This window comes from Monopterus albus, unplaced genomic scaffold, assembly GCF_001952655.1.
Source record: "Monopterus albus unplaced genomic scaffold, M_albus_1.0 scaffold3.1, whole genome shotgun sequence".
Lineage (NCBI taxonomy): Eukaryota > Metazoa > Chordata > Actinopteri > Synbranchiformes > Synbranchidae > Monopterus > Monopterus albus.
Genome location: NW_018127883.1, coordinates 3,945,743 through 3,972,972, shown reverse-complemented (window position 1 = coordinate 3,972,972; position 27,230 = coordinate 3,945,743). Strand labels below are relative to the sequence as shown.

The 27,230-nt window shown below is 39.0% G+C and overlaps 3 protein-coding genes across 10 annotated transcripts in view; 2 read left to right on the top strand and 1 right to left on the bottom strand.

Annotated features, from left to right (window-relative positions):
• LOC109959388 (SLC35A4 upstream open reading frame protein-like) overlaps nt 1-3,795 on the top strand; it is a 4,545-nt gene extending 750 nt beyond the window's left edge. The window contains exons 1-3 of one of the 4 annotated variants that reach the window (XM_020598689.1): nt 1,085-1,171; nt 2,047-2,145; nt 2,338-3,795. In XM_020598689.1, coding sequence (XP_020454345.1) covers nt 1,157-1,171; nt 2,047-2,145; nt 2,338-2,535 — 312 coding nt within the window. In that variant the 5' untranslated portion in view covers nt 1,085-1,156 and the 3' untranslated portion in view covers nt 2,536-3,795. Of the gene's footprint in view, nt 1-1,084; nt 1,172-1,243; nt 1,264-1,476; nt 1,642-2,046; nt 2,146-2,337 lie in introns of those variants that run through there. The other 3 variants (XR_002274837.1, XR_002274836.1, XR_002274835.1) reach the window with 3 other exon arrangements.
• An 829-nt stretch (nt 3,796-4,624) lies between these two features.
• On the bottom strand, nt 4,625-9,563 carry cd74b (CD74 molecule, major histocompatibility complex, class II invariant chain b). 5 transcript variants are annotated; one of them, XM_020598675.1, is made up of 8 exons: nt 9,483-9,563; nt 9,200-9,297; nt 7,692-7,861; nt 6,980-7,050; nt 6,560-6,590; nt 6,134-6,346; nt 5,667-5,717; nt 4,625-5,480 (listed from the first exon to the last, which is right to left on the bottom strand). In XM_020598675.1, the coding sequence occupies exons 2-7, from the start codon at nt 9,283-9,285 to the stop codon at nt 5,674-5,676; spliced, it is 615 nt and encodes a 204-aa protein (XP_020454331.1). In that variant the 5' UTR covers nt 9,286-9,297; nt 9,483-9,563; the 3' UTR covers nt 4,625-5,480; nt 5,667-5,673. The 5 variants fall into 5 exon arrangements, with proteins under 5 accessions (XP_020454331.1, XP_020454316.1, XP_020454324.1 ...); XM_020598660.1 differs by having other exon boundaries at nt 5,662-5,717; nt 9,406-9,525; XM_020598668.1 differs by having other exon boundaries at nt 4,625-5,477; nt 5,662-5,717; nt 9,406-9,525.
• Nucleotides 9,564-11,158: 1,595 nt separating this feature from the next.
• srbd1 (S1 RNA binding domain 1) overlaps nt 11,159-27,230 on the top strand; it is a 43,226-nt gene continuing 27,154 nt past the window's right edge. The window contains exons 1-14 of the mRNA XM_020598633.1: nt 11,159-11,177; nt 11,351-11,415; nt 11,614-12,019; nt 12,341-12,547; nt 13,347-13,513; nt 13,822-13,939; nt 14,105-14,243; nt 14,629-14,725; nt 14,907-15,093; nt 18,183-18,286; nt 18,681-18,788; nt 19,018-19,175; nt 19,968-20,058; nt 20,221-20,328. Coding sequence (XP_020454289.1) covers nt 11,351-11,415; nt 11,614-12,019; nt 12,341-12,547; nt 13,347-13,513; nt 13,822-13,939; nt 14,105-14,243; nt 14,629-14,725; nt 14,907-15,093; nt 18,183-18,286; nt 18,681-18,788; nt 19,018-19,175; nt 19,968-20,058; nt 20,221-20,328 — 1,955 coding nt within the window. The 5' untranslated portion in view covers nt 11,159-11,177. The remainder of the gene's footprint in view (nt 11,178-11,350; nt 11,416-11,613; nt 12,020-12,340; nt 12,548-13,346; nt 13,514-13,821; nt 13,940-14,104; nt 14,244-14,628; nt 14,726-14,906; nt 15,094-18,182; nt 18,287-18,680; nt 18,789-19,017; nt 19,176-19,967; nt 20,059-20,220; nt 20,329-27,230) is intronic.

Sequence of the window (27,230 nt, the reverse complement as noted above, 5' to 3'; positions counted from 1 at the left end):
GCGCGCCTCACGGCCCCGGCCCCGCTGAGGAGAGGCTGTGAGGCGCCCTCATGGCCCTCCAGCGTGTGGGCCCCGGTTCAGTCAAGGCCAGGTGAGGAGAGGCTGTGAGGCTCGCTGCATTAAATTATGTTGGAAAAATATCCTTATTGTTTCAAAAAGTAAAAAAAAAATGTTGAGATTACAAATAGTGGAATATGCTTAAAATGCTCTTTTTGTTTTTATTGCAGAATGCAACTCTTTAGATGGCTGAAAGTAACACACACTGGTGCAGCTGCCTTGTAAATCACAAGAAATGCCAAAGCATAGTCTCCTAAATAGCAGCTATGCATTTGCTTATTACTTCCATTCATAATAAGAGACTACTAATGCCCAAAATAAAACACCACAGGATCATTTAAAATTAAAGGCCCATACATTGATCAAAACCTCCTGTTTTTTTGTATCACTGTAGTATCTCACCTGTCCCCGCTCCTGGTGTGATGTAGGCTATGCACTAATACTGTGTTGTAGCATATGGCCATTTCATTTCTGAGACATTTTACTGTGGGATTGCTGTTTCAAAATGTACTGGGTGTTGGCTTTACTGTCTGTGCTGCATAAACTACACTACAAAACAAAATATTGTCAAATTCGAATGCAACCCATGTTTTGTGTTTGCTTTCATGATATAGTATCACTAATTAGAAACTTGCACCTTATGTAAGAGCCTTCATGAGAGAAAATGCAAGAATAAGACGCTGTTAAAGTTATGAGTATATTGTGAATAGCCTACTGTATGTGAGCTGTCTGATGAATAAATGGCTGTGGGACATTTTCGAAGGATGACCATAAAGCAATGCATAACCTACAATATATATACTGCAAGATAGATAGAGAAATAAGTAAAACCTTTAATAAAAATCAAAAACCTATGTGCTATATACTATATACAGTTTTTTTTCTCATCTTTATTCCATTCAATGAACGTTACTAGGCTGCAGCTAATGGTGCGGTAAACTTGATTTCAACAAAGCTAGAAGAAGGAAAAAAAAGAGTGCTCTATTGTTGTTCCACACTCCAGCCCAGCAGGTGGCGATAATGCACCTTAACTTGGCTTCCAAACCGCCAATAAGTATTATAAGAATATGAAGAAGAAAAAGAAAATATTAGTGCAACTATGGCAAAAGACAAGGTCGGTCTTCAGCTTTCAATTCTGTGCTTTAACTAAGTTAGATAATTAACGTTACCTTATTGTAAAGATCCCTCTGTCATTCAACAATTATCGTTAGTTTCTAACTTTATCTTATGAATTAAACAGTATGTAGGCTAGTCTCACGTAGCGTTGTGGTGTTGGTTAGCTTAACTAGCTTATTTAGCATTCACGTAATTGTCACGTAATATAGCTAGATGGATAATTAGCCTGACTACTTAACGCATGATTTATTGGAATTGTTTTTAAAAGATTCACAGTGTTGCGATTACATCAGACATCAACAAGCTGTTAATCTAAACTGGTTCAAGAATGACTTAATGGCAAACTTCTAACCCAACGCTAAATTAATGACTTAACGTTACCAGGTAGCGTTGGGCTAACTTTGTAGCTAACAGTTGGTTGATCCGAGGTGTAGAAGTTTGTTACTGGGTTTTCAGACACTTGGCAAGGTTAGTCCTCAGTAAGGAAGTTGTTACTGGGTTTTCAGACACTTGGCAGACACTTTGAGAGGGGTTATCACCCACCCTACCAGCTCTGGTTGTGCATTACAGACTGAAGTGCACAGACAGTGAATTTACCTCACATTACGTTGGTGTTGAAGTGTAGTGCTTTGAAAACCTTGTTGGAAAATTTTAATGAATAAACGAGTTAATTTGGTTGTAGTCTGGAGTCGCCCAGTTTGATGGTGTTGTAGTTCTTAATGAACTAGAATACATAGTTTCGATGTACATCTTAGCATTTTGTTTGTTGGTACAGTGTTAAAGCCCAAATTAGAAACACCGTTTTACGTGGTAACATGTGCTTTTTGGAGATAACCTCGGTTTTCTAATCTGTTTATGTGTATGTGTGTGTAGAGCCCCCTAGGACAGCTCAAGGATTTGGCAGGCCTGAAGGACCAGTTGGAGGACATTCAGAAACGCGTGGAGGACGAGATACAGGCTGGGCTTCCTCCAGTAGGGTTCACACAGACACCATTATGTTCCTGCTCATGTTAATTTGTCTTGAGTTTTGCTCACAGACTAAGCAGTTGTTAAAGTTAAAACAAATGAAAACTGTTACTATGCTGATGGAGCTATATGTAAAACCACTAATCAGTCTACCAAGTACCTGATCTGATCTTGCCTGGCCTTTTTTTCCCCCTCCAGGGAGGCAGTCTGCTGGCTTCTCCTTTCCTGAAGGGGTTTCTGACCGGGTACATTGTTGCTAGGCTACGCTCTACAGCTCTGCTGGGTGTTGCTGTAGGAGCATGTACAGGAATCTATGCAGCACAAAGTTATGCTATTCCCAACATTGAAAACACCATCAAAGACTACATAAAAAAACTGAAAGGAGGACACAAATGAGAAGATGAGAGGAGTAAGAAGACTTGAAAGGAGGGAGCAAGGATGTCTGCATTAATAAGGGTGCCAACAGCTGCATATGGGAACAGATTTCACAAGTTTCACCAGTTATTAATTTGATCTAATTATTATTAATCAGTGAGTAAATAGGAAGATTCTAAAGTAGCAAAGCAACAAACAGTGAGTCTTTTCATTGTTATTTTTTCTGACTCATTTAAAGCAAGGTTCATCTGAATCCTTGGTACATGAGTACAGGGAACAGGTGAGTGAGATACATTTTGTAGTCGCCTGAGCATATTAACATGCATTGGGAAAATGTTATATTCCAGTTCAATGAAACAGAAGGCAACAATATTAGCTTCCTATGTGGTCAATAGCTGAAATTCAAACTGCTGCCATTAAGTACAACAAACCTTGTAGATAACAGAAGCACTGTGTAAAAGAGTTTGTTGTTTAAACAGCAAATGAGGTGTGATGTGTTTCTCTCTCTTGAATCTCTTTTAAAAAAGGAGGTTAAATAATTAGTACAGCTGGTCTGCACATACATAAGAGATTGGTTTGCCTTTTTCCCAAACCCCTGAAAAAGCTTATATTGTATTAATATTTCAGTTGTATTAAGTCAGTGAGTTTTAGAAATGTTGTCATCCTCTTTGGTGGCTTCTGCCCTCTAGTGGTCAGCAGCCGGTTATAGCAGCCTTCAAGTGCACCTTTTTGCTCAGGGGTTATAGTGCATGTAATAAAGGTCTCATCTCACATCACTGTGCGTGTATGAAAAACCTGTCAAACCCTTTATTGTTCGTTAATGTTCAGTGTTTGCAGGTGTCAGAGCAAAGTGGTGTCACCACGTGGTGAGGTTAGCAGTCAGTTTTTCACTTGGTAAAACTTTTTTTTTTTTTTTTATTTTTAAAAATTTCTCCCCCCCCCCCCCCCCATCTCTGTAGATGTTCATGAAGGATAACTTAAAATAGAGTTTTCAAAGTTTTGACATTTTTATAATTATAAAAATTGACCAAAAAATGACCAAATCTGTTCAAACATAAGCAAAATTACACCTGAAAATGTAACATCTCTCTACATGTTCCAACTCGCACTGATAAAATAAATGAAACTTCAATCTCCAACAGCTAGGGAACATGGTTAGCAGACAGCCAGACAAAAGCATTCACCAAAGCAAACTTTAAAGCTGTAGTTTTACACATATCAGGAAAAGTGTGCATTATAAAGTATTTTATGTAAAATATACACTAAGAGTGCCTGCTCTGACGTATTATCTCATGTCATGTGTGCATCAGCTTTTTCCTAATGGAATTTGGCAGCCTATTTCATATGCTGGAATTTTTTGCACTTTATAGATGTTAGGGATTTAAAGATGTTTGTTTCGCAGCAGTCAGTCAAGGAAATTTCAAAAAACCTGTCGAAGAAAGTCAGCGAAGCATTTTGCTTATTTAAAAAGTGGTGTTTGTGTAATGAGTAAGGGGATTTTTAAATGTAAAATCAATAAATGCCAATCTCTCTTCCATAAACAATGCTGTTGATGTAAGTCTGAAAACCTAACGCACATAAAAACATCTCGACATTATCGGACTTAAGACCATGTGAAACGTGCAGTAGAGACTATTTTTATTTTGCTGGTCAGATATTCACTGAGAAAGTACAGGTGTTTTTGTTCAGCTATGATTTAAACACTATATAGTGATTTGAGAAAAAACCATGGCAGCATCAGTTTCTCCAGGTACTATATTACTACCATTGAAATGAACACAGACCTGTAGCTCACACTAATCAATACAAGAGAAATACTTGAGTTCAGTGAGTTTGTGCTCATTTACTTTTTGACTGGAAAGTGTATGTTTGGTAACTGGAAACCAGAAACACCTTGTGCTTATTCACATTGTTATCTATTATGTGTTTTGTTCTTTAAGTATTCTCTTTAAGCACTCAATATGCTGCAGAGTGTAGAATATGATGGGTCAGCGGATTTTATTTCACTAACAGTATCATGGTTAATTTCCCTTCTGCACATCAGTGCTGAAATATTCACTTTAACAGTTTGAGATTCCATTGTGATGTTGTAAAACAAAACCACAGAAACTTGAGTTTAGTAGGTTTATTTGGGTTGTTCCAATAAATGAGCAAAATACAGTTCACAATTGTTTCAGTTCCTGAATGTGCCCAAATGTGTGATGGTACTTTTAATCACAGTTTTATCCTTTTATTTTTGGCCAAATGTTCACAGATCCATGCTATTTATCCAAAGCAATGAGAAACATAATGTAAATTGCAGTGAACAGAAAAAAACTGACTATAGTAGTATATTATATTAATAATTGCCTTCTGCACAACATCCTGTTATATTGCACTGTTGCTTCATTATGTTACCTTTGAGCCACTGTGGTCCTCAAACAACCCATAACTTATCCAAAGCGCTAAGGTTGGAGACTGGACTTGCTTGAGGTTCTTGAAGACATTTCGCTTCTCAAGTGAGAAGCATCTTCAGTTATGACTGACCAGTGAGGAGTTATGGGTATTTAACATCTGTGGAGACGTCTTCAAGAACCTCAACCGAGTCCAGGTGCCAACTTTAGGACTCTGGATGTACCATGACCTGGAGGACTGAGAATCTCTACAGGCATCCCATAACTTCTTACCAAAGTAACATGAGACAAAATTTGAGTAAAACAGCCATAAGCAGTAACACAGGACCCTTAAATTCCTTAACTTTCACTAGCCATTAAAAAACTGACAGATGGTATGTAATCAATAGGAAAGGTTACCTCTGTCCACATAGTAATAATGAAAGCAAGCATACAGGTGGTTATAATTAATTCATTTATGAGCAGTATATAAAACCCCAGTGTTACGAATAAGATTATTATAAGTTGACGAAGTTGCAAGATGTCATGATTTGAAGTTGAGCTGCTGCTGGACTCCGAAGGAGATTTCATCAGCTTCGTTTAGCAAAGAAACAGAAAACAGTTCATTCAGTGCAGAAGCAAAGTAATTTCCATTTAAACACTTTCCTTGCCAAAAGTATTAAAAAATGCACTTTCTGGAGAGGATTAATGGAAACTACAAGTCCTCACAGATATTTATATATGAGTACATTAACAGAGAATCAGAGAAACAGACCTCACCAGAGTATCAGGCATCATCTTCAGACAGAGCCAGCGTATTGCTCATGACGCCTACAAAGATATGTTCAACTGTTAGCAACACTGTCACTTAAATCAGGTACCAGAATAATCATTACCCTTTTTTTTTTAATTTTACATCTGGAACCACATCAGGATCAAAATACAGACAAGGACAGATAATACTGAAGCTACATATACTAGATTTGTTTCATGCAATTAATTCTAACATTTTTCATTTTTAAAAACTATCAAACATCTTGCAATACTAAACCTTTCTTTAACAAGAACATTGGGATCTGTACCAAAAAACTAATTTATTCTTCCTTGATCTTTGCCACATTTAATTGTCTATGTTCAACTCACTCTGTGGAGTATGAAGAGCACAACTGTAACAGAGCAGGTTTGGTACTAGTGAAACAGTTTCTGATTTATCCAGTCTGACTTTATGACCAGTTATCTTTTCTCACCAGCAGGGACAGCTGCTCTGCATCTGCCTGGTCCATTGCCCAGGGATCCAGGGATCTGATTCCCATTGACTGGGTCCGCACACCAGCACTGTCCCATGTAACACTGCTGGGCCCGATAGAGGCCGCGCTCGTCACACTTAGGGAGGAAACCTGGCACCTGCACAGGCTTCACACCAGCGGCCTCCATCTGGCATTTGGTGCCCTGCATAGGGACTGGGAGAGAAGAGGCATTAACTCATCTGTCTTGTAGAAATTTGGTAAAGAATACTGTCAGATAAAACAGTGTGAGCTGAAGACTATGGAACTTTAGTGAAGACAGGAAGGAATGTGATCGCAAGCATAAACTGTAACCACATGTCTTCTAATGTGTAAACATGAGTTTATTCATGCATACAAATTCAAACAGAAAATAGATTCAGGGCCTACCAGCTTTCTCTGGGGTTCCGGCGGACGCCTCCTACAATTGAATCAGTGAAGCAAAACAGAGAACTGAGAACAAGATGACGACCACAGCTTAAACTTGATCTTACAAGAATATGAGTGGATTCGTTCCACAAGAGGAACAAAGCAGAAAGCGTATATAACTGCTCCGCCATTGTAACTAGAGCCTGACTGATAAAATGACTGGGCTGCTACACTGACTTTTTTTTAGCTTATCAGTATGAGCATATTTGTAACAAAAAATTGCAGTGGAAAAACACCAAAGGTCCATCAGAGAGCACTAAACGTCTGTGTTTTCCTTTATAAAACAAACTGAATGTAAAAAAAGAATTAACCAATATTTCATTACAGGATTTTTGAAACTTAAAACATTGGGATTAAGAGTCTGGTATTGGACGATTTTACCTCATCCATAGGGTCAACCGTCAACTCAGGCAAGGCGTTCATGGGAAGGTGCATCCGCACCGGCACAGAAACTGCAGACAGAAAGAGAAACCGTTAGAAAAACAGAGATTAATGGAGAGAATACTGGAAATATAAAACTAAAATACAGTCTAGCTCTCTTTGACTCTAAAGTCAATGATATCTAGTCCTACAGAGCTTTTTTGACATAACTAAATGATTCCATCTTATTCACTTCAGTTGACTTTTAGCATTAGAAAAAGCAGGGAGAAGTACACTCACCAGCCACTTTATAAGGTACAACTGTATGTAATTTGATGCAACACTTCCACCTTAACATCTGTGTTTATGAAGTTCAAAATATTTCAGTTTTTGGTGAAATTGTCAAAAATATAAATTCAGTTATTTGTTTATAATATATATGTGTCATAGTTAGAGGTGGTGTTGTACTAGACTACTTGATAATAATCTTGCTAACCTTTACTGTATAATCTTGCTTTTAGGTCACCAGGACTGATCTATCATAAATCTGAGCAATATCACAGGTCACTAGGGATTTTACTTACTTTTGACATTTTCCTTTATTGTTTTATTTCATTATTTAGCCACTCAGCAGCTTGACAAATGAAGCTCATCCTACTCTTGCAGCATAAAACACTCAGCTAAACTCCAACAGTAAATCTTTCCTAATGTGAACTGAATTTAGCATCCTCACCAGATCTTCCCCTTGTCATCTCTGCCCTCATGTTGTCATTCTGCTCTTGCAGAGATTTGAGGTCGTTCTTCTGGCTAAGGAGGAAGTAGGCGACCATTGCCTGACCCACAATCAGGACGCAGGCGAGCAGGGTTAAACCTGCCACCTTATAGGCCCGGGTGTTGCGGCCACTGCAAAACAACGATAAAGGAGCAGGTGAGGGGGCATGTTTTTACTTATTGAGACTTTAATGTGAAATGGCCTTGTTGTATACAACAAGTATAATATGTATATTGCATATATGAAATCATCAGTCAACTGTTTAAGTATCAGTATGTTTCAATATGCTCAGGTATGTTTCTTGATGAATGATTTTCAGATCTAATAATAAAAAAAGGGAGAAAGACACTGGTAATGACTACACGCTCATGGGAATAAAACCCTTAAGATGGAGAGACAGATGAAGAGAAAAAGAGGTGGATGGGAGGGCGAGGAAGAGGAGGAGAATGCAAAATATGAGGATGATTCTAAAAGCCGGAAGCTCAGCCATGGATGAAGTGAATATATCACAATCAGCTGTTGCCAAGTAGAAACCTGAGAGACAGAGGAGGAATTTTTCATGTTTATTTTTTCCCCTTTTAATTTGCATCAAATCAGATTCTGTACACTTCATTGAATTTAACAGACCATTCCACTCTGAGATTACATTTTAATAAAAAAGTGACATAACTATTAATTACAATTTTTTGTTAGTATATTTTCCTTGAAATATGTACTTATGAAAATAAAAACAAACAAAAAACTTTTAGTAGAATTACAATTGTCCCTGTGTATTTTTACAAATGTTATTTCTTGACCTACATGTATGTATGTATACAGTACGTGCACTTTATATTACTGTACATGAACACAATGGTGTTTTTGATGCATTTCCTTTTCGCCCTGCTGTTGGTTTACATTCTTTCTCATACTAGCAGACTCTCAAAACCTGCTAGACTAGTAATCCATCACTTTTTTTATTAAAATTTTTTTTTTTTTTTTTTTAGTGCTTTATGATTTAAAAGGTCTGCACTATCTGTGGTTCAGTGGAATGGATTGAATATATGTGTGTGCGTCTGCTGATTGCTTTTGGTGGAGATAAATGGAAATCTGCCTGAAAGTAGAAAAAACATGAATCACCACACAATGATTTATAAAAGGGCTCCCTGTTAATTAAAGTATAATAGAAGTCTGAAATCAACCGGTTTACACATGAACAATCACCAATGGTCTCACCAGTGGGAAATTGAGCTCAGTCCAATTTAGGCAAAATTACATTTAAAGCTGAGGAAAAACGAAGCGCACTTTCTCTTTCTCTCTCTGACACTCAACAGATTCTCAACAACAGCCACCACAAACATCAGGGGACTCTTTAGGAATAACTCTTTGACTGGTTAATTTTGTGGAGACCAGCTTTTTGGTTCTGGCAACTTAATCAAGTCCCATGTTTACTGCTCAAGGCACAAAAACAAGCAGGCAACAACCCTTACCCCTGTGGTGGTGCTCCTACATTGATGCCTGTCTGCTGGCTGGGAGCTCCGATGAGGGGCTGGTATGAGGTCTCGGGGTCTGACATCTTCACACAAACCTGAAGACATAAACAATCACAACACTGGTTTTAAAAAGTGGGAATGTTAATATGCTGTCAGGAAATACATACACAGATTTAAATGCACATAAACGTATAGCTACTCACAGACAAAAGTAATTCCTTCTTTCAGGTCAGGTTAAATGCCGTTTCACAAATATCAGTGGCAGTTTAAGGACTTTTACCTTTATGGCTGCTGAGAGGAGAGCGAGAAGGAACTGAAAGCAGTGGGTTGGGAAAATTCCCCAGTCTCCGCTCGGCTGAATTTGTAAATTTGAAACTGAATTTCTGATTGGTCAGTCATGTTGCTGCATCATTTGCTACCAAGGGCAGAACATCAAACTGTTGCTTAACTAATGCTTGATTACGGACATTTTAGACAGTGTGAAGATAATGTCTGTAATAACATTACAAATAATAATAATAACATGAGTTAACAGCTAATAACATAATAATGTGGTTGCTGTTTGACAGTTTATTTGTATTGGCGTGTTAGTATTGTTATTGTTGTTGTTCTGTAGTATTTAGCTAGTACAAGGAACTTTATTACCCCTGTGCTTTGCATTCTAGGCCCTTGTTTGTCTGAGAAATAAATGATTAATGCTGTATTTTAAGGTTTTAAAGTCCTTAACTCTTGAACTTTACCTGATCATAGCTCCTATGAGTGAGATTTTAGGTCCAACCTTCTACAGCAGACCCCAGGAATTAAACATTGATAAAGTTGTTGTGGTATGTCATTATCATGTCTTTTCCGTCGATGAAGTGGTAAAAGGACAATACAGACGTTATTATGATAAACTTCATTAATAGCGTAAATACTACATACTGCTTTAGGGATTTCCTGTGATCATGTCTCCTCACCCCTCACTATGTATCTGTTCTAAATATCTAAATGTGGTTCTCTATAAATTATGTAAATTTAACCCAGGCTAGCTCATGCTATCTGACAGATTGACATATATAAAACAGTATAATAAAATCACAAAATTTTTGTGTGTGTGTGTGTGTGTGTGTGTGCGTACATGACTTTAACTTTAGAGGAAGTTACAACAAAGGGACTCATCACTAATTCTGACCTTTGAGTTGCAGTACCTGTTTACAAGAAGCGAGAGTGTAGCGTGAAAAACAGGGGAATGCAGTGAGATAATTTTAGTGATACTGTAAGTCAACAAAAAGTACCTTTTGATCAGAGTCAAATACAATGCCTTACATTGATATGGTTTGGCTAAAATTACAACAATGTTTTTAGACAATTTACATATGTAACAAACTGAAATTACCAGTGGATCCTGATTTTAAAATTTTCATTGGGATAGTCTGAAAAATGTAATTACTAAATCTTGCACCGCTGCTAGTCTTCTGCAATCCAATCCGATCCAACGAGAGGCTGTAAGGGGCCTGTTCAACCAGACGAGGGCGCTAATGCAACAAACCTAGATACAAAATACCGTAAAACCTACAGAGGAAGTAGTAGTAGAAGAAAAAGTATGACCTGTCATCGGTTCGACGTGTATTGTTGCAGGAAGTAGAGATTCAGCTTTGTTAACTGATTTCCGAAACAAAACTCACAAGAGAATTTGAACAAATAAGAGTATAACGGTGTAAGTAGTTAAGTGCGCCTAATACCGTACGGGAAAATACTGACACAGTTTTAATTATGCCCCGCTGTAGGGCTTTTAGTCACCGATTTATGCTAGCGGCAGCGTGAAGCGCCAAATTTAAAAGTACCAGCTAGCCTAACCTTATTGTAGCTAGCAGACATTTGTAAATTTGCAAATTACTGCTTCAGTAAATTGAATGTTGCTACTAAAGTTTGTATAGATTGAAATGTTCTTGCTCTCTGCTTATTCACATTTTTTGAGTGGCGACCTACAGCTACAGTAGGTGTTAGCTTAACCAGATAACGCTAACGTTAATCTGCAATATGACGATATATTACTATTAACACTATTGACATTAGTGGTTGAAGAAATAATATTCTGTTATTGTTGTGAAGAAAAAGTATAACTAGTGTTAAAGTAAGTAAACTATAGTTCTACACCTTTTCTAACAGATGATACGAAAACCACGAGCAACAACTGTCAAAGATGTAAAGTACATTGATATGGACTCGGACCTGTAAGGGATTTTAAAATTTTTTGTTAATATCTTTAATTTTCTCCACTCACAATTCGTTTTCTGTGACAACAGCATGTTTGTGTTCAGTGTAGGGGGTCTGTCTTCACTGGGTTAATGGGCGTGATAAACATAGACTGGGTCACAATGCTATTTTGATATTATTTGCTGAGTGTTACTTTGTTCCTACTTTACCATCAGATCATTTTCCCAGACGATGAGTAGTGATGAGGATAGTGAGGAATGGAGGCCACCAGAGCCAAAGACAAAAGCCCCCAAAAGACAAAAGGCTGCCAGAGCTCCTGCAGCAGGGAAAAAGAAGGCTGTTGTAAAGAGAACTACTAAAGCAAAGGAACCAGAAGCACCCAAAGAGCCTAAAGCTCCCAGACTGACTAGGGATGCTGAGCCAAAGACACCACCTGCTGTAGAGAGAAAAACCCAGGCCCCTAAAGGTCTCAAGGAGTCTGGTACATCTGGGTTGGCTAGAACAAAGAGAGAAAAAAGTGGCAAAAAAAACACTAGAAAAGACAAAGGAGAAGACCAAGCAGACTGTGCAGACCGAGAAAAGGATGAAGAGAGTGGACCAAGTACAAGAATGAAAGAGGAGGTAAGACGCACTCACTTTTGTAAGAGTTCATATATCTACAATCAAGCTAGCATGTCTGGGAGAATATATGGTTGGCATGTTGGAAGCAGTTATACCCACAGGTTTACGAAATTGTACACACATCTGTAGAGCTTCTGTTGAAGATCTAATGAAAAAAAAAATTTTTTTAGATGACATTCTTTTTGCAGGATTTTATGGAGGCAGCAATGCTCTCTTTTATGTATGAGTGATGTTCTTTTCTATCAAAGAACATATCTATATCATAACATTTTATTCTTTCCATTGTTTTCTGTTTTTCTTTTTTTTTTGTTTTTCTTGTAGAGGGTGTCATTTATTGTGTCAGACACCCATGAGGCCTTAGGTGGACTTGAAGCAAAAAAAGAGGAGGAGGAGGATTTCACATTTGATGAGCCTTGTCTAAAGAAACAGAAAACCAGTGCTTCCTGCCTGGGACGTCCAACTGCTTTACCATCATCGGAACCACAGGCTCTGAGGAATGAGCTCGATATGAACTGGGATTTAACAGAGGTATGTAGGGTTTGTGGGTATGTTTGATGTGTTGCAAAGTAGTTGTGTATATTTTTATTAGTTGGTGGAAGCATATGACAGTTCATGTTCATAGTTGACTGACTCATATGATACGATATGACTGTCTTGTCATATCACACAATACTGATGTCTGGACAGTGTAAAAGTAACACAACGGAGCATCCATGAAACTACCACCACCACGCGCTGACCATGCAGCAGCAATTAAGTGTTATCACATTCACATTTCAATTAAAAGTTAGTAAGACAACTTTAAGAGGATGCTAACCACACAGCAGTAATGCTAACAAGCTTTTGTTGGTGACCTTACCCTTTTTGTAAAAGTGTAACTACCTTAGCAAGTTGGGTTTTCATATGTACACTAAGATGCAAAGAATGTTAATAGATGGTGCAATATCTGTTAATAGGGTGAGTTGGACACGTATAAGTATGTGTGATGATTCTTACTTGATAACTTACTTATAGCTGAACTAAACTGTTAACAAACATTAAAATTGATCCACCAACAAACATGAAGGAGATGAAGAACTTGAGTTGTCATCGCACACTTACATCACTTTTTCCATCATCCAACATCATGCAGTACATTTTATGCCAGAGACTCAAAGAGAAAGGAAGTAGTTGTTATGCACAATCTAATGTCAGAAGATGCTTTGTATTGTATATGCACCTAAAGTTAGCTTTTTTTCTCTGTAGAAGACTTAAAAAATAGGATTTTATAAGGGGCAGTATGCTGCTGCCTGTTATTGTTTAACTGTCTATATGTGCTTCTCCTCAGGTGTTGTCTACACTGACATGTGTGGAGCGATGGGTGTGTGCAAATATCATTTTGCTGGTTCGCGAAGAGAACACAATACCATTCATAGTACGCTACCGCAAAGAAATGATTAACCACATGGATGCTGATGCCATTCGAGATGTCCAGATGGTATATGAGGAGTTATGGTAGGCAAAGGAAACATCTTGAATTTAACCAGAAAAGAAAATAAGTAGTACAACTTAAAGTTTCATGCATAGATTTTACTACAATGAAATGTTTTCTTTTTAAATATACTGTATATTAGCTGAGCTGACCTGTTTGACACTGACCACTAGATGGAGCTAGTGGTTAAGCCTTGTAGCATGACACAGACTCAGCTGTGTGTGACTCTTTTACATGTGTACATACTGTATGTTTCACTTGTGTGTGTTATAACTTGCACCTTTGTATAATGTTTTTTGTATATTTTGTGTATGTGCCTGTGTTGCTACAGCACTCTGGCTAAGAAGACTCAGTCTGTGATTCAGACCCTGAGGAAGGATGGGGTTTTGACAGCTGAGTTGGAACAAAACCTGAGGAGCTGTCGATCAGCTGATGAACTGGATCATGTGGTCAGAATCACATTTTTATACTAATTTGATACTTAGCATGTAAATATGATTTAAAGCTCTCGTTCTTCGTTGTAAGATTATTTATATACACTTTCCACCTGAATGTGTCTCCTACACCTCTCCTTACCAGTCATCACAGTCTGGTCTTTCTGTCTCTGTTTGTAGTATTCTCCTTATAAGAAAGGCAGTAAGCTGACAAAGGCTCGCAGGGCCAAAGCACTTGGCCTTGAGGTGCCTGCTTCAGCACTGATTGACACACCGCACACTCTGGATTTAAGGGCATGGGTTAAACCTGGTACTGATGGTAAGACACACACATACAGTGAGGAGTTATATAGACATTAAATAAAACTTGAAGTTGAACGTTTATGTATTGACAGGAAACATATGAATCCATTGACCTTTTGTGTCAGACACAGGTGCTTAAAATTAGTTATTCCAGCCATTCAGTATAAGCAGATTTTTAACAGTTTAAGTGGGTCACTGGGTAGGTACATTTTTAAAAAAAAGTTTTTATTCAAATGGTAAAGATACACTGACACATTTAAACTTGTATATAATCACTTGTGCAAAATATAAAATGTATTGTTTAACATACTGTATATCTACTCTTACAGATTTATAAGGCCATCAAAAGCTCACAAGAGAGGTGCTTTTAAGTACAGGATATATATGTTTGTGTGTGACAGGTCTGTCATCGGTGGAGGAAGTGGCTACTGGTGTGGAGCACATTTTGGCTGATATGATAGCCAAAGACCCTGAAACACTGACCTATGTGAAAACACTGTGAGAACATATGTTTCAAATTTGTTTTTGTGGTTTGTTTTCTATGTGATGATTTCGATTCACATACTGTATATGTATTATACTGTACATTTCCTCTGTCTGCTTTTCTGCTTGTGTGTACTATGATCAGAGTGTGTCTTGCTCAATACATTCCCTCAATGCTTATCTTTTGTTGTGTCAGGTGTGAGAACAGCTTTGTGACCATCCAGTCCTCTGTGTCGAAGTCGGCGCTGAAGGAAAAAGAGCAGGAAAAGTCTGTCCAAGGCCAGAAAAAAACAGGTGCCCAGCAAAACAAAAACAAGGACATTGACAAGTTCCATCTCTACTTTGACTTCACCTGCACCATTCAGCGCATCCAACCCCATCAGGTAGGCAGAGTTAGTATCTGTCCCAGTGCACATCCATCCATCCATTCACATGAAACAAAAAAAGTCTTTTACATAGGTATTGCTACTTTACTAGTTACTCAAAAATGATATTTTAAGAACACTTATAGCTGTCTCAGGCTTTTACACTTCCAGTGTGGGCTTGATGAATGATTCAACAGAGCTGTTATCATAGGTTGCATCAAATACAGTGCAAATGTACAGTACATCTACAGTTCACATTTAAAACAGAGCTCTCAAGCTATACATTTTCTAATGAAAAACATGTTATATACTGGGGACTTTTCAAGTGACAGTCTGCATAGTATTAAACACATTTACTCTGCTCTTTTCTGTTCTTTTATTTTGAAGGACTTACTGTGCCAGACTATTGTACAGTACTTGCCAACAGAAAATGGAAGCAAAGGCAATGAAAACCAATAGATAGTTATTGTTATTAAGTGTATTTCCAATCATATTTTGTTTTTGTTGTGGTTTATGTGTTTTGACTTGTCGAATGCAAACAACCGTGCAAACAACTACACACCATCTGTTTGTGTTGTCATTTTTGTCTGCTTCATGCATGCCTCTTCAGAATTCTAGCCATGTCATTCAGAGTTAGCCTTGCCTGTGCCTCAACATTTATCCCTCCTGTGCCCTGCTTTGCTGCCTCCTGCTCCCCCTCTGTCCCTCTAGTGACTGGTGGGTTACTCAGACTTGGTCCCGGGCCTCATGTGTCACCACAGCTTCCATCACCCGCTGCCTCTCTGCCACACCATACTCTCTGGCAACCTCACTCCGCCCTACAGTCATACACACATGCACATACACTTGCTCACACACAAGCAGACCCTGCAAGTCCCCTCATTCTCTTTGTAACATATGTGACGTGTCCCCTGCTGACATGCCATTGGATTAGGAGGCTTTGATTGACAGGCGCTCTACTATAGTGACAGGTCCTGCTGCTGTGCCCACGGGCGGATGGAAGGATGGGGTGAGGGAGCGGGGGCAGTAAAGAGAGGGAGAGAATAAACAAATGAGGGATGCTGGTGTGTTTGTCACTTAACTCTCTTTCTCTGCTCTGATCTGCCTTCCTGTTTTAAATCACAGCCCTCCAATCCACTCTGCACCTCCCCTTTTCCCCTCTCCTTTCCTGTGTATGCGAGGACTTTAATTCGATGACTCGCCTTTGTCAGGGAGCGTTAATCCACAGGCTGCTGTGACCCTTGTAGCTGTCGGATTCCGGCTAAAATGAACCTTTTCTAGCCATCAAGTTAGCGGTGAGGGGAGCAGGTAGTAGATGTGTTTTGACAGGAGGCATGTGTGTGAGCTACACACTTGCCTGTTTGCTTTAAAACATTTATTAAACCCAGCTCTGGTGGTTTTTTTTTTTTTAAAGGAAAAGGCCCATAATTATATGAAGGGAACAATAGAGAGATTTAGAATTGATTCATCTAAACAAGAAGTGGAAGGAAAATATTCAAGATCTCTTTAATATTGCACTTGCGTAATTATTTTTGTTAATTATTATTGTTTTGTTATATACAGTATTTTTGTTAACTGTTTTGTTTATATTGTGTTGTCATTATAGTGTTGTGTGCAGACACATTTCTCACATTTTTCCATGTGGCTTATATCGTTTTTAGGTATGACCAGCAATAGATCGTTTTTTTTGTTGTGAGACTTAAAATTATTTTTATGGATTTATGACTCATTTGGTTTTTAAATGCTTGTTCAACTTCACATTTGACGAGCAGAGAGCATGCTAGGTGAAGTGTCAGTCATATAAAGACTGCATGTTCTTCTGCATTGCAGACAATGATCTTAAAAAGATTGAATGAGACCGTAGGTTTAGCAAGGCAGTTTTGTTTTTACTAATTACATTTTAGTCATAGTCATTTTCCAGAGAGGTGTTGTTCTTCCTTCCTTGGAGAGCATGTTAACTTCAGCAGTTTGATGAAGATCATTTCACAAATCTCATCCCTGTCACTGCAGCAGCCCAGGGCAGAAACATGGCAACAAGAGAAAAACTTAACTTTCATCATAATTCAAGCAAGTTTGCTACGTAAAATTTTCCCTCTGTTCTGCCATTAGCTGCATTTTATTTTTTCCATTTGTGTGTGCATGTGTGTTGCATATGGCTGCAGCACGTCCAAGTGTGCTGCTCGGTGGTAATGGTTGTAGCACCACATGTGGGTGGGGGTAGGCCTTACGGTCTCAGTGCTTATGGCGGCGTAGCAGTGGCATTTGTCAGCTTGCTTCTTTCGCTTGGGCTCCAGATTGATGTCTTGTTTCTTGGCCCTGTTCTGTGGCAGGCTAAAGGGTCTTCGCTGAAAAGGTCAGACACTTGCTACTGTTTGCTTAACAGCATGTAACAATTCTCTGAGGGGGACCAGCACACAACACAATGGGCCGGCCAAAGTGCACACTCCTAGGCTCATCACTTTTCCACTTGTGTGTGGAAAGTTAAAAGATTTTGCCTCTGTGCTTGAGTGTAGAGGTCTGGGTGCCTAGAGTGAGCCTAACCCAAACTAAGGCCTATGTGTACAAATGATGATTTTGTATCAAATTAAAAATGATTGCTTCTTCCTCTGGTTCTTTGTGCATGCAGTTTGGTATATGAACAAGATCTTTGTCACTGTTTAAATTTAACTAGATTTTAGAAATGCAGACATTTCTAAAAGTGCTATTTGATGGCAGCAGCACTGTTAGAAATATGAGTGAGAATCTCCACAGAAATGTATCAGTAATGTTTAGCTGAAAAAAAGGTTTCTGGTTTCCAGCTGTTCACACAAATTGATCAAACCACAAATATAATCTTAGATATAAAAAAGACAAATAATTGTAGCATCCACAACTGGTATGTATGAATTTTGACTGTTGTGGTCTAAATATTTATACTTTTAGTGTGTGACCTGAGGTGGTGGTTGGTTTTTTTTTTAGATGGCAGTGGTTCTTTCCCCTCTGTGCTCATGTGCACCTGGGTCCACTGTTTGTGCAATTTATTGTATTGCATTAACCAGGGGAAATGTGTGTATGTGTGTGAGGACCTGGTTGCTTGTTTTCATGCATGCGTATGTGTATTTGTACAGACTCTGGCTATTAACCGAGGGGAGAATCTGAAGATTTTGACAGTGAAGGTGAATATTCCCGACAGGGTGAAGTGTGACTTCACTAGGTGGTGCATTACCAGCAGGTCAGAAACACAATAACACACACATACCCTTACACTCCCCAAGTAGCAGGCAGGCACACAATGAGCACATGTGGTTTATGTGGACAGGACTGGATTGACCACATCCATATTATACTACAATTACAGTCATTGTCTTTAACTTATGAAATTACTACAGTACACATGTACAGACATGTGCAGAGATCATTCGTTTTGGTCTGTGTCTGCCTGATTTGGATGAGACTGACAATGTGAACTGAATAGCAAAACAACTGCAGATGAATTGTTGATAAAATATTCCATTGAGTGATTATTTGATGTTAAAGGGATTTACAGTGAATGGACATGTGATTAGTGCAAAAGTACAAGTAGATTGCATTTATTTGCTTTAATTTTCTTTACTGTTTTAATGTAGATGGAGGCCGAAGACATATGCAACAGAAGAGCTCCGTGTAATTATCAGGAATGCAGTAGAGGACTCTTATAAAAGGCTTATTCTACCTTTCCTCGTTAGGAGTTACAGGTATTTTTAGTTTGTGTGTGCTTGCTGTCAGGGCTGTCAGTAACCACTTGCTCATTTACATTGTCTTCCTATTCCTTCTTGCCTTCTCCCTTTCTCTTTATCCTTCTTTATTTCTTTTTAACCATGCTCACCGTTTGCTCTCTTTTCTGACTCTTTTTCTTGATGTCACTCCTTTCCCCATCTTTCTGTCCCTGCCTCTTTCTCTCTCTCTTGTGTTCCCACTCTTAAGGACTAAGCTGACAAGTGTAGCAGAGAAAGAGTCAATTGCCATGTTTGTGCGGAACCTCCGGCAGCGCCTGTTGGTGTGTCCAGTCAGGGGCTGTGTCATCATGGGGGTGGACCCCGGCTTTAGACATGGCTGTAAGCTGGCAATCCTCTCTCCCACTAGTAAGTGAACTAGACTCAGGTGTATACTGCCAGAATCCACTCAAATTGGCACTTTTATGTTGTATCGCTGTATGTGTGAGTCATGGGCTATTAATGATATTATATACAATACTATAACACTGTAGAATATGTAGTATAACATTTTTCTACAATGAGTAGCCTACTTCTGTTTTCAATACTTAAAGTATATTTTCATGATACTTAAGATTTGTAATGCAGGACTTCTGTTAGCGTGATAGCAGTACTTTTACTTAAGTAAAGGATATGAATACTTCCTCTACTATTGATGCTAATATGCAAAATAACATGCTTTAGTTGTATGTTTTTTCTTGATTATGTTTATAATTCTGTTTAATCTTCAGGGTCAGTCCAGCTCAATCAACTGTCACAGTCACTTGCAATAAAAAAACACCCTTTATTTTCATTCCTTTGAGGGTCATTGTAGCTGATAATAGTACCTGTGTAATACCGTGATCTTTTCTAAGACAGTTATCATACCATGAAAATCTCATACCATTGCAACCCTAATATCAGGTGTCTTGCTGAACATTGTATGGTCACATATTTGATGGTTCCTAGCTCACATGATGTCTTGTCACACCTGTCCATTCAAATCTGCACTCTTCTCTGAGGAACTGGCAGGAACTGGACTCCTCTGGAGACTTGAGACAGTGCATATGTGGAGTTTCTAAATTTATTTAGATCATTTCTGCCTCATTAGACAGCATACAATGGAGGAACATAAGCTAATAGCATCTCTTTCTCTTTGTTTGTCTTCATCTCTGCTCTCAGGTCAGATTCTCCATACTGATATTGTATACCTGCATAATTCAGGCCAGCAGAAAGAAGCTGAAAAACTGCGCCACCTTATGATCACATATGGGTACTGCTGCATGTGTCTAAATGTCATTGTTTATACTGTTTGTTTTGCGTTCACTCAACATTATGGTGTAAACAAGGAAAGTGAATTGTGAACCTAACCAAAATTTAAATCTCATGGTTGCTTTCTGAATCATCATTGTGTTTCTCCTCTTATTCATACTAGTTGTACCAGGGTTGTCATTGGCAATGGGACAGCGTGTCGTGAGACTGAGTCCTTCTTCGCTGACCTCATCTCTCGGTGCTATTTTCACCCCCTGGATGTGTCCTACTGGTATGTCCTTTCACCCACTGCATGCTAGAACAGGTCCCTGATATTCCTGATTCTTATTGGCTTCAAATAATTTATAGATTATGTATTACTTGTTGATTTTAATCAATATACCACTGTACATTTTATATTTTTAAGTGGAATCAAGCTGCATTTTATATTTTCCACAGTTTGAGAAACTCCTGGAACACGTTCCAAAACTCAGCCTAAATAGTTAAAAGCTAGAATAAATGCTCAGTGAAATATTCTTGATTGTCACTGGTAAAGATTCAACACTAAGGTTTAGTCTGCAGTTGTAAAAAGATTCAGAGAGAGGTATTATAGGATGGGGGAAGACTGTGGGATGAAGGGGGGCTGTCTGTGAGATTGAGAAAAATGATTAAACTTTTTAGTCTTGGTATAGAAATGGGGAAGGTTCATTTTGTAGAGAACAGAGTGGGGAAGGAATGTCAAAGTAAAGGACAGAGGTGGGAACTGTGAGAGAGTAAGAGAGCTGGACACAGATGGAGACAGACAAATTGGAATGTGTTCCTCGAGCGAATACTGTCTATGAAGGACATCTGGACTTCATTTCATTTTGGTCCAATTAAAGAGACGTTTCGCGGTGCACGTCTGTGACCAGCCTCAGTCCACACTTCAAATTGCAACTGCCCAGAACCTGATTCCAAGCATAATAACCACTGGCCTCTCCGTGCTCCGTCTCTTTCTCTCTCTGCTGAGTTCCATGTGTGTTTGTTGACTTGAGGTTAGCGTTGGGACCAGAGCCTAGAATGATTCTGAGCGGCGCATGAATGAAAGTGTGGGTACAGTATGGGACTTTTGTCAGCTTCTTTGAGTTCATATGCATTTGCACACTTCAGAGGTCAAACCTTTGGTGTTAATAGCCCATGTTTTTATTTTAAAGCTCCATTTGCCGTCTGTTTGCAAGAACAGAAACAATCAAAATGAGGCGTTTATTAAGTTAACTTCCACTTGGTTATTTTCATGACAGACATTTTTTGAGCACCTCCAGAGCAGTAAAATTTCACATCTTGATATAATGTCTCGCTTGTTCATTCTTTTTCTGCAGCTATTGGCATTCATTCATTTCACAACACATAAGAATGTTGGACTTATATTTGATGTGGTGCTGGCTGAATGTCCTCAACTTTGGAAGAGCAGAGAGATGTTATTTTGACATTAGCCATAGAAATATGGTTGTTGTTATCCAGATGGTATCACTCCAGAGTTGTTTGGTCTTGTGCCTCAATTTGGCTTCACTGGACTGTGGCTGATGTAGACTCGGAGCCATAGCTGAATCTGTCTGTGTGTACAGTATGTTAAAATGCTTTTCTCTTCTCTGGCCCCCTTCTCTCTTCATCTTCATCTCAGTGTCCTGATGCTTATCTGCAACGCACTTCCTGTTCTCTTCCTCCCTCCTTGTCATTGTCTTTGTTTGAGCTTGATCAGTTAAATGTGCTTTTGAAATTCCCTGCAAAGTTCAAATGCTACTTTACTCTTTCTTCTGAAATCAGTTACTCCTCCAGATGTGTCTTTGAAGTATAAGGCCCTGGGTTATGGTACCACTTTGCACATCAGTATTGCACACACTATTGGACTTACGTGAAACCTGGGTGGGGTTAATCGCAAATTGCTCCACACAAATGAAATTTTAGCAGCCCTGCAGTGCCGTAGTCACTACAGCCGTCTGTGCTAAAAACACAAGTTTTAATATAGTTAATTGACCCAGTTTCTGATAAACTTTGCCCTTTCAGTGTGTGTGAATATTTGTTGCCTGATTTTGTATCCAAGCTGTGTGTGTGGCTTTTGATCAACAGATGTAGAAAATCTTTCATGCAGCTCATGCATAGGAAACTGGTTGTTGACTCCCCTTTCCATCTTCTCTTTACTTTTGTCTTCCTTCTTCTCCTCAGCTACTAAAAGCAGAAAAAAATGCATTTTAACTTAAAACAAAAAATGATAAAGAATAAAAGTGTGTATGTGTTAACGAGAGGCAGTGCAGTGTTATTTAAGTAGACTGAGGAGCACTCTTGCATTTATTAGGATTTTTAACATCATTACCTTGTTAGGTGGGACCAGCCAGTACAAATGTGAATTACTGGCATTTAAAGGTTTTATTTTGTACTGTTAGTGTATGACTATGCTTTGTCATATGTGTGAGTGTGTGTGTGTGTGTGTACACCTACATAAGCACATGTAGGTAGTTAAGACTGTCTTCTTTCACAGTGCAGCAGTTTATTAAAGACCTCAGTCTCTTTTGCACCGTCTGCTTCCTGTCTCCCTGTGAGCATTCATTGTGTCACCACCCCCACCCTTCTCCACCCTTTCTTTTGCACCAGCCTGTCTCTCTCACTCCGTCCTTCTGCTTCAGTGCTCAGCTGGAATGGCAGCCTGTGGGACACCCTTACTCGTATTTGGTCCGTGTGTGTGTTTGTGTGTGCATGCAGTTTTCAGTACCTTAGTCTATTTTGAGTAGACTCATCCTTCTCACAGAGTCACCTCTTCCATAATTTGTAAAGGAGTAAAGCCAAACAAGGGCAAGCATTTGTGTATTTTTGTTTGTATGTCTAAGTAGTGACATTTAGGTGAAAGAACAGACTGTGACTGAGTAGAAAAGATCGATCAGATTTGTCCAGCTGAATCATTTATTCAAATCGGCCTGCATAGATACAATATACAGTATGTTGAGGAAGGTTACTAAATTTCTGGTATTACTATTGTTGTTTTACTGTAATAAAACAGGCTAGATATTAAGGGCTGCAACATATGTTTTTGTAATCAGTGTGTCATTTTTGGTTTTGTTCTGTATTATTATTATTTTTTCCCCAATGTTAAGTCGACAAAATGTCAGAAAATAGTGAAGTATGCCAATAACTACTCAGGAGCCAAGGTGGCATTGTCACAGTGCTTGTTTTGTAGGTATTTCACAGGAAAAAAATCATTTACAAGCCTTACCTTCAGCTTTCGACTGCATCTCATGGATGGCATCCATTCCATTTGTTGATAAAGACCGTGCAATGATGTTGGAAGCTTCAGAAAAAACTAGTGAAAGACGGTTTTGTATTTCCAAGGTAATTTCTTCTTCTGACATGCTATACGTTTCACTGAGACGTAAATGGATGTATCACCAAACATTGCACGAAAGCACAGGTTTTGGATATAGTATGCCTTTACTATTAATTGTTATTATAGTAGAATTAAAATCCAGCTTTATTTAACCACATTTTGTTGGCAACAAGATGGCATAGAATATTCTACGGGGTCAGGGTGCTTATCAGTTTACTGTGTTATTTCAGACAAGTGTTTACCTTTAATAACAAGCACATGGCCTTTTAAGTAGTGTGGCAGCAACAGTGGATATGCACGGCCGTTTTAATCACCAGGTTCAAAGTGATCCATTGTGAATATTGCCTAGTATATGGGTGCTTGTCTTGGGTTTAAGTATTGATCATTACACAAGGGAGAGTGATTATGTTTACTTGTTTCATACATTTTTCAATTGACAAAATCTTTAATATTAGAGAGCTATTAGTACAAATGAAAAAAAAAAAAGAATATATATATGTAGCAGAAAATTTGAAGGCTGCTTAAACGAAAATACCATAATAGAAAGCAATGTAATCAAAATATTTTATTTTCAGACAATGTAGTTTACTTCTAATACAATATAATAAAATGGCATTACAAAGTAACCCCACACGATCAGGCCTGAACGATGTCTTTCTGAATGACCAGCATCCTGCAGGACAATATTCAGCATATGAGGTATTATATAGCTTGCAAGGTTTGTCTGTGCCCGTCGATTGACCCACTATGTGCACATTAAGTTATTTTCCAAACAGCTATGTCCCAATAATTTAAAGACTTCCTGCTTGGACATCATTTGGTGACATTAGTTTAGAAATAGACTCTATTTGTCTAAGTTAGTTAAATAATTTTCAAAGCTAGACCTATTTGTATATGGACGTGAGTATGTGTGTTAGGTATGTGCAGACACGTGTCTGTTCTGAATTCCCGGTTATTGTCATTAGCACCTGCCCATGCTTAGCACACTACCTTGTGTGTGTGTGTGTGTGTGTGTGTGTGTGTGTTTCTTTTGGCTCCTTGACAGGCCAGTGAAGCATGACCTTGTCTGTCATTGTATTTTAGTACAGGCTGGTAGAGCGTGCAGGGGTTGTCAGAGCTCATAAGAGTGCTCAGCACCAGCCAGACAGATGTCTTGTGGTTGTGTGTGTGTGTGTGTGTGTGTGTGTGTGGTTTGCACTGGAGGGTTTTGCATGGTGATGCACAGTGGTCTGTGTCACCCTTGTCAGCTGGTGATTTTTGTGAGCAGAGCTTATTGGTTGGGAAGGCACACACGCGTGCGGACATAACACAGTGAGTCCTTATCTATCAACACTTCAGATGCAGCTCATGTACTTTTGAGAAGATCTTACAAATTGTAGCAGCACACAGAGATCAACCTGTCATCAGCTCTCACTTCTTTACTGCCATCTTCATGAATCATCCAACAAATAACATTCCTGAAATGGGTTTGGTTCACATTAATCTGTGCTTAACAAACCCCCTTCTAAGCTATACAAGGCTGTTGAAAGCCTCTGTCAGCTATTGTGCTTTACTAAACAAACCTGCTCTTGTTGCTAAGTGTTTGCATATCCATCTGTTAGAGTGAAGGGTTAGAGTGCTTTTTGTAGTTGCAACATGAGTAATTAAGAGTGATTTACTGTATGTACAAAGCTTTGTGTGGATGAAGAATGACTAGCTAACAGGGTTAAGCTGTAACAGGCTGATGTTAATGATATCAGAGGATAAGAATATGTGGAATGAGGTAGAAGAGATCTCTGGGCAGTGGTGATGATACACATACAGGGACCACACAGCTAGAGGTAAATACAGCCAACATCCAATTTCTTTGACCACTTGCTTTGTCCCTCCTGAAGGTAATGAGATGATCGACCCTATTGCTCTTTTTTCATAAATACACAAACAAATGCTTGAAAGCCTCCAGGTCAGCAGTGTTCTATTTGTCTGGAATGAATCACAATGTATTGATGTATTTGATCAAGTTTGAATGTAGGCACATATCCAGTGGTGTATGTATATACTGACACACAGACATGCTTACAATATAGCAAGTCCTTGAACATCTTGCCCACTAGCTCACTCCTGTTTGGATGAGATCATTATTACTTGCTAGCTGATGGACCTGGAGGACAGTGGTGAAGACTGTATTTACTGTATGACTGTGCGTGGGTGCGGGTGTGTGTGTATCCCCTGTCATGTCCTGTTTATAGGCTTGCTCCCAGGGCCAGGCTGAGTAAGTGGCAGGACCATCGATGACTGAGTGAGAGCCAGGCACTCAGGCCTCACCGACGGTTTGAAGGTTGCAGAGATAATATGTATAAACATTTAGGAAAAGAGAGTTATAATAGTACTGCAAAAATGCAGACCCTTCAAAAATATAAAAATGAAATTGTTTTCTTAATCTTAATCTTGGATTTTGCGCGTTTTCTTTCTCCTTACTTTTTAACTTCACTCCTGTTTTCCATATTTTCTCCCTTCTGAGATTCCAGGAGCTATTGCTTATTTTATCCCTAGTATAACAAGCTTGTAGACAGACAAGTTAATTTTATTTATATAGCACAATATCACAAATCACAAATTTGCCTAATGGAGCTTTGCGATTTGTACAGAGTACAACACCCTTTATCATTACACCTTCAATTTGTCGTGCAGTATTACACCTCTATTTTACAGCAGATGGTACCACTGCAAAGCTGTTTCTTGGAGGTGTATTTGTGTTTGTGTAGCTCATCATGGGTAGAAAACCTCTGGCGTTCGCAGGTGGTGGACAGTGAATATCTGCCAGCCTCGCCCATATCACCCACAGCCCCCTCCCACCGTGCTTCACTGGTGGTCAGCCTCTGTCCCTCTTCTTCCCCTTGTTCCACCTGCCCTCCCTGCCATCCTCCCCTAGGGTTCCACTCTTCCCTGTGATGGTTCTCTGTGTGACAAACATGTGATGAGTCTGTGTGACGTGCCATGTGTGTATTTGTGAGTTGGTGTGTGTGAGCGCTTATGCTGGTGTGTATGCGTTTATGTGTGACACAAGTGTAGGCCTTTTCTGCTGCCAGATTGGCACGAGTGTCTGTGAGGCTTTGCTCTTTTCAGACGTGCCTCACACTGGCAGTTAGTTTGTGTGTCTGTGTGTGCCTGCCTGCCTTCTAGCGCCTCACTAGAGACTGACGGTTCCTGACACCTGCCATTTGAACGCTTTTCTCTGTGAAAAATGTTGTCAGCTTCAGAACGACGTGTGTGCGCGTATGTCTGTGTGAGAGAGAGATTCTGCGTCCCTCAGTTTTGCTCCCTGAGGTCAAGCTTTGCAGCTGACTGAACAATGGATCCAAGCTGTTTGAGCAGGCGGGACAGAGAAACATGTGTGTGCTTTTTATATGAACGTATGTTTGGCTGGTAATTTCTAAGGTATTAAAATTAGGCTGGTTCAAGTATCTTGAAGACAAACTGAGTTGTGGACCAAAAAACAGCAGACTGAGCCATTAAAATATGACACTATGTAGGTGTTAGTCTTGAAAGGCATTGAGAAGCTCTTAATCATATCTCTCTGTCTGTCTCTCTCTTTATCTGTCTGTTCCTTTATCTATCTTATCTATCTATCTAGAGAGTATATTTTATGGTTTAGGCTTTGGATCCTTCAGAGAATCTATTGGGCTGCAAATTCACATATTGTTTTTTGTCCATGGGCCCAGAATATTGTGAAATGCAGCAGTTTCTTAAAACCAAACCTCAATCATGTATTCTTTTTTGACATGCAGTGCTGTTACAGTTTGGAGGTTTGCACCTGGCAAGCCTAGTTTTTTTTTTTTGTTGTTTTGTTATATATATAT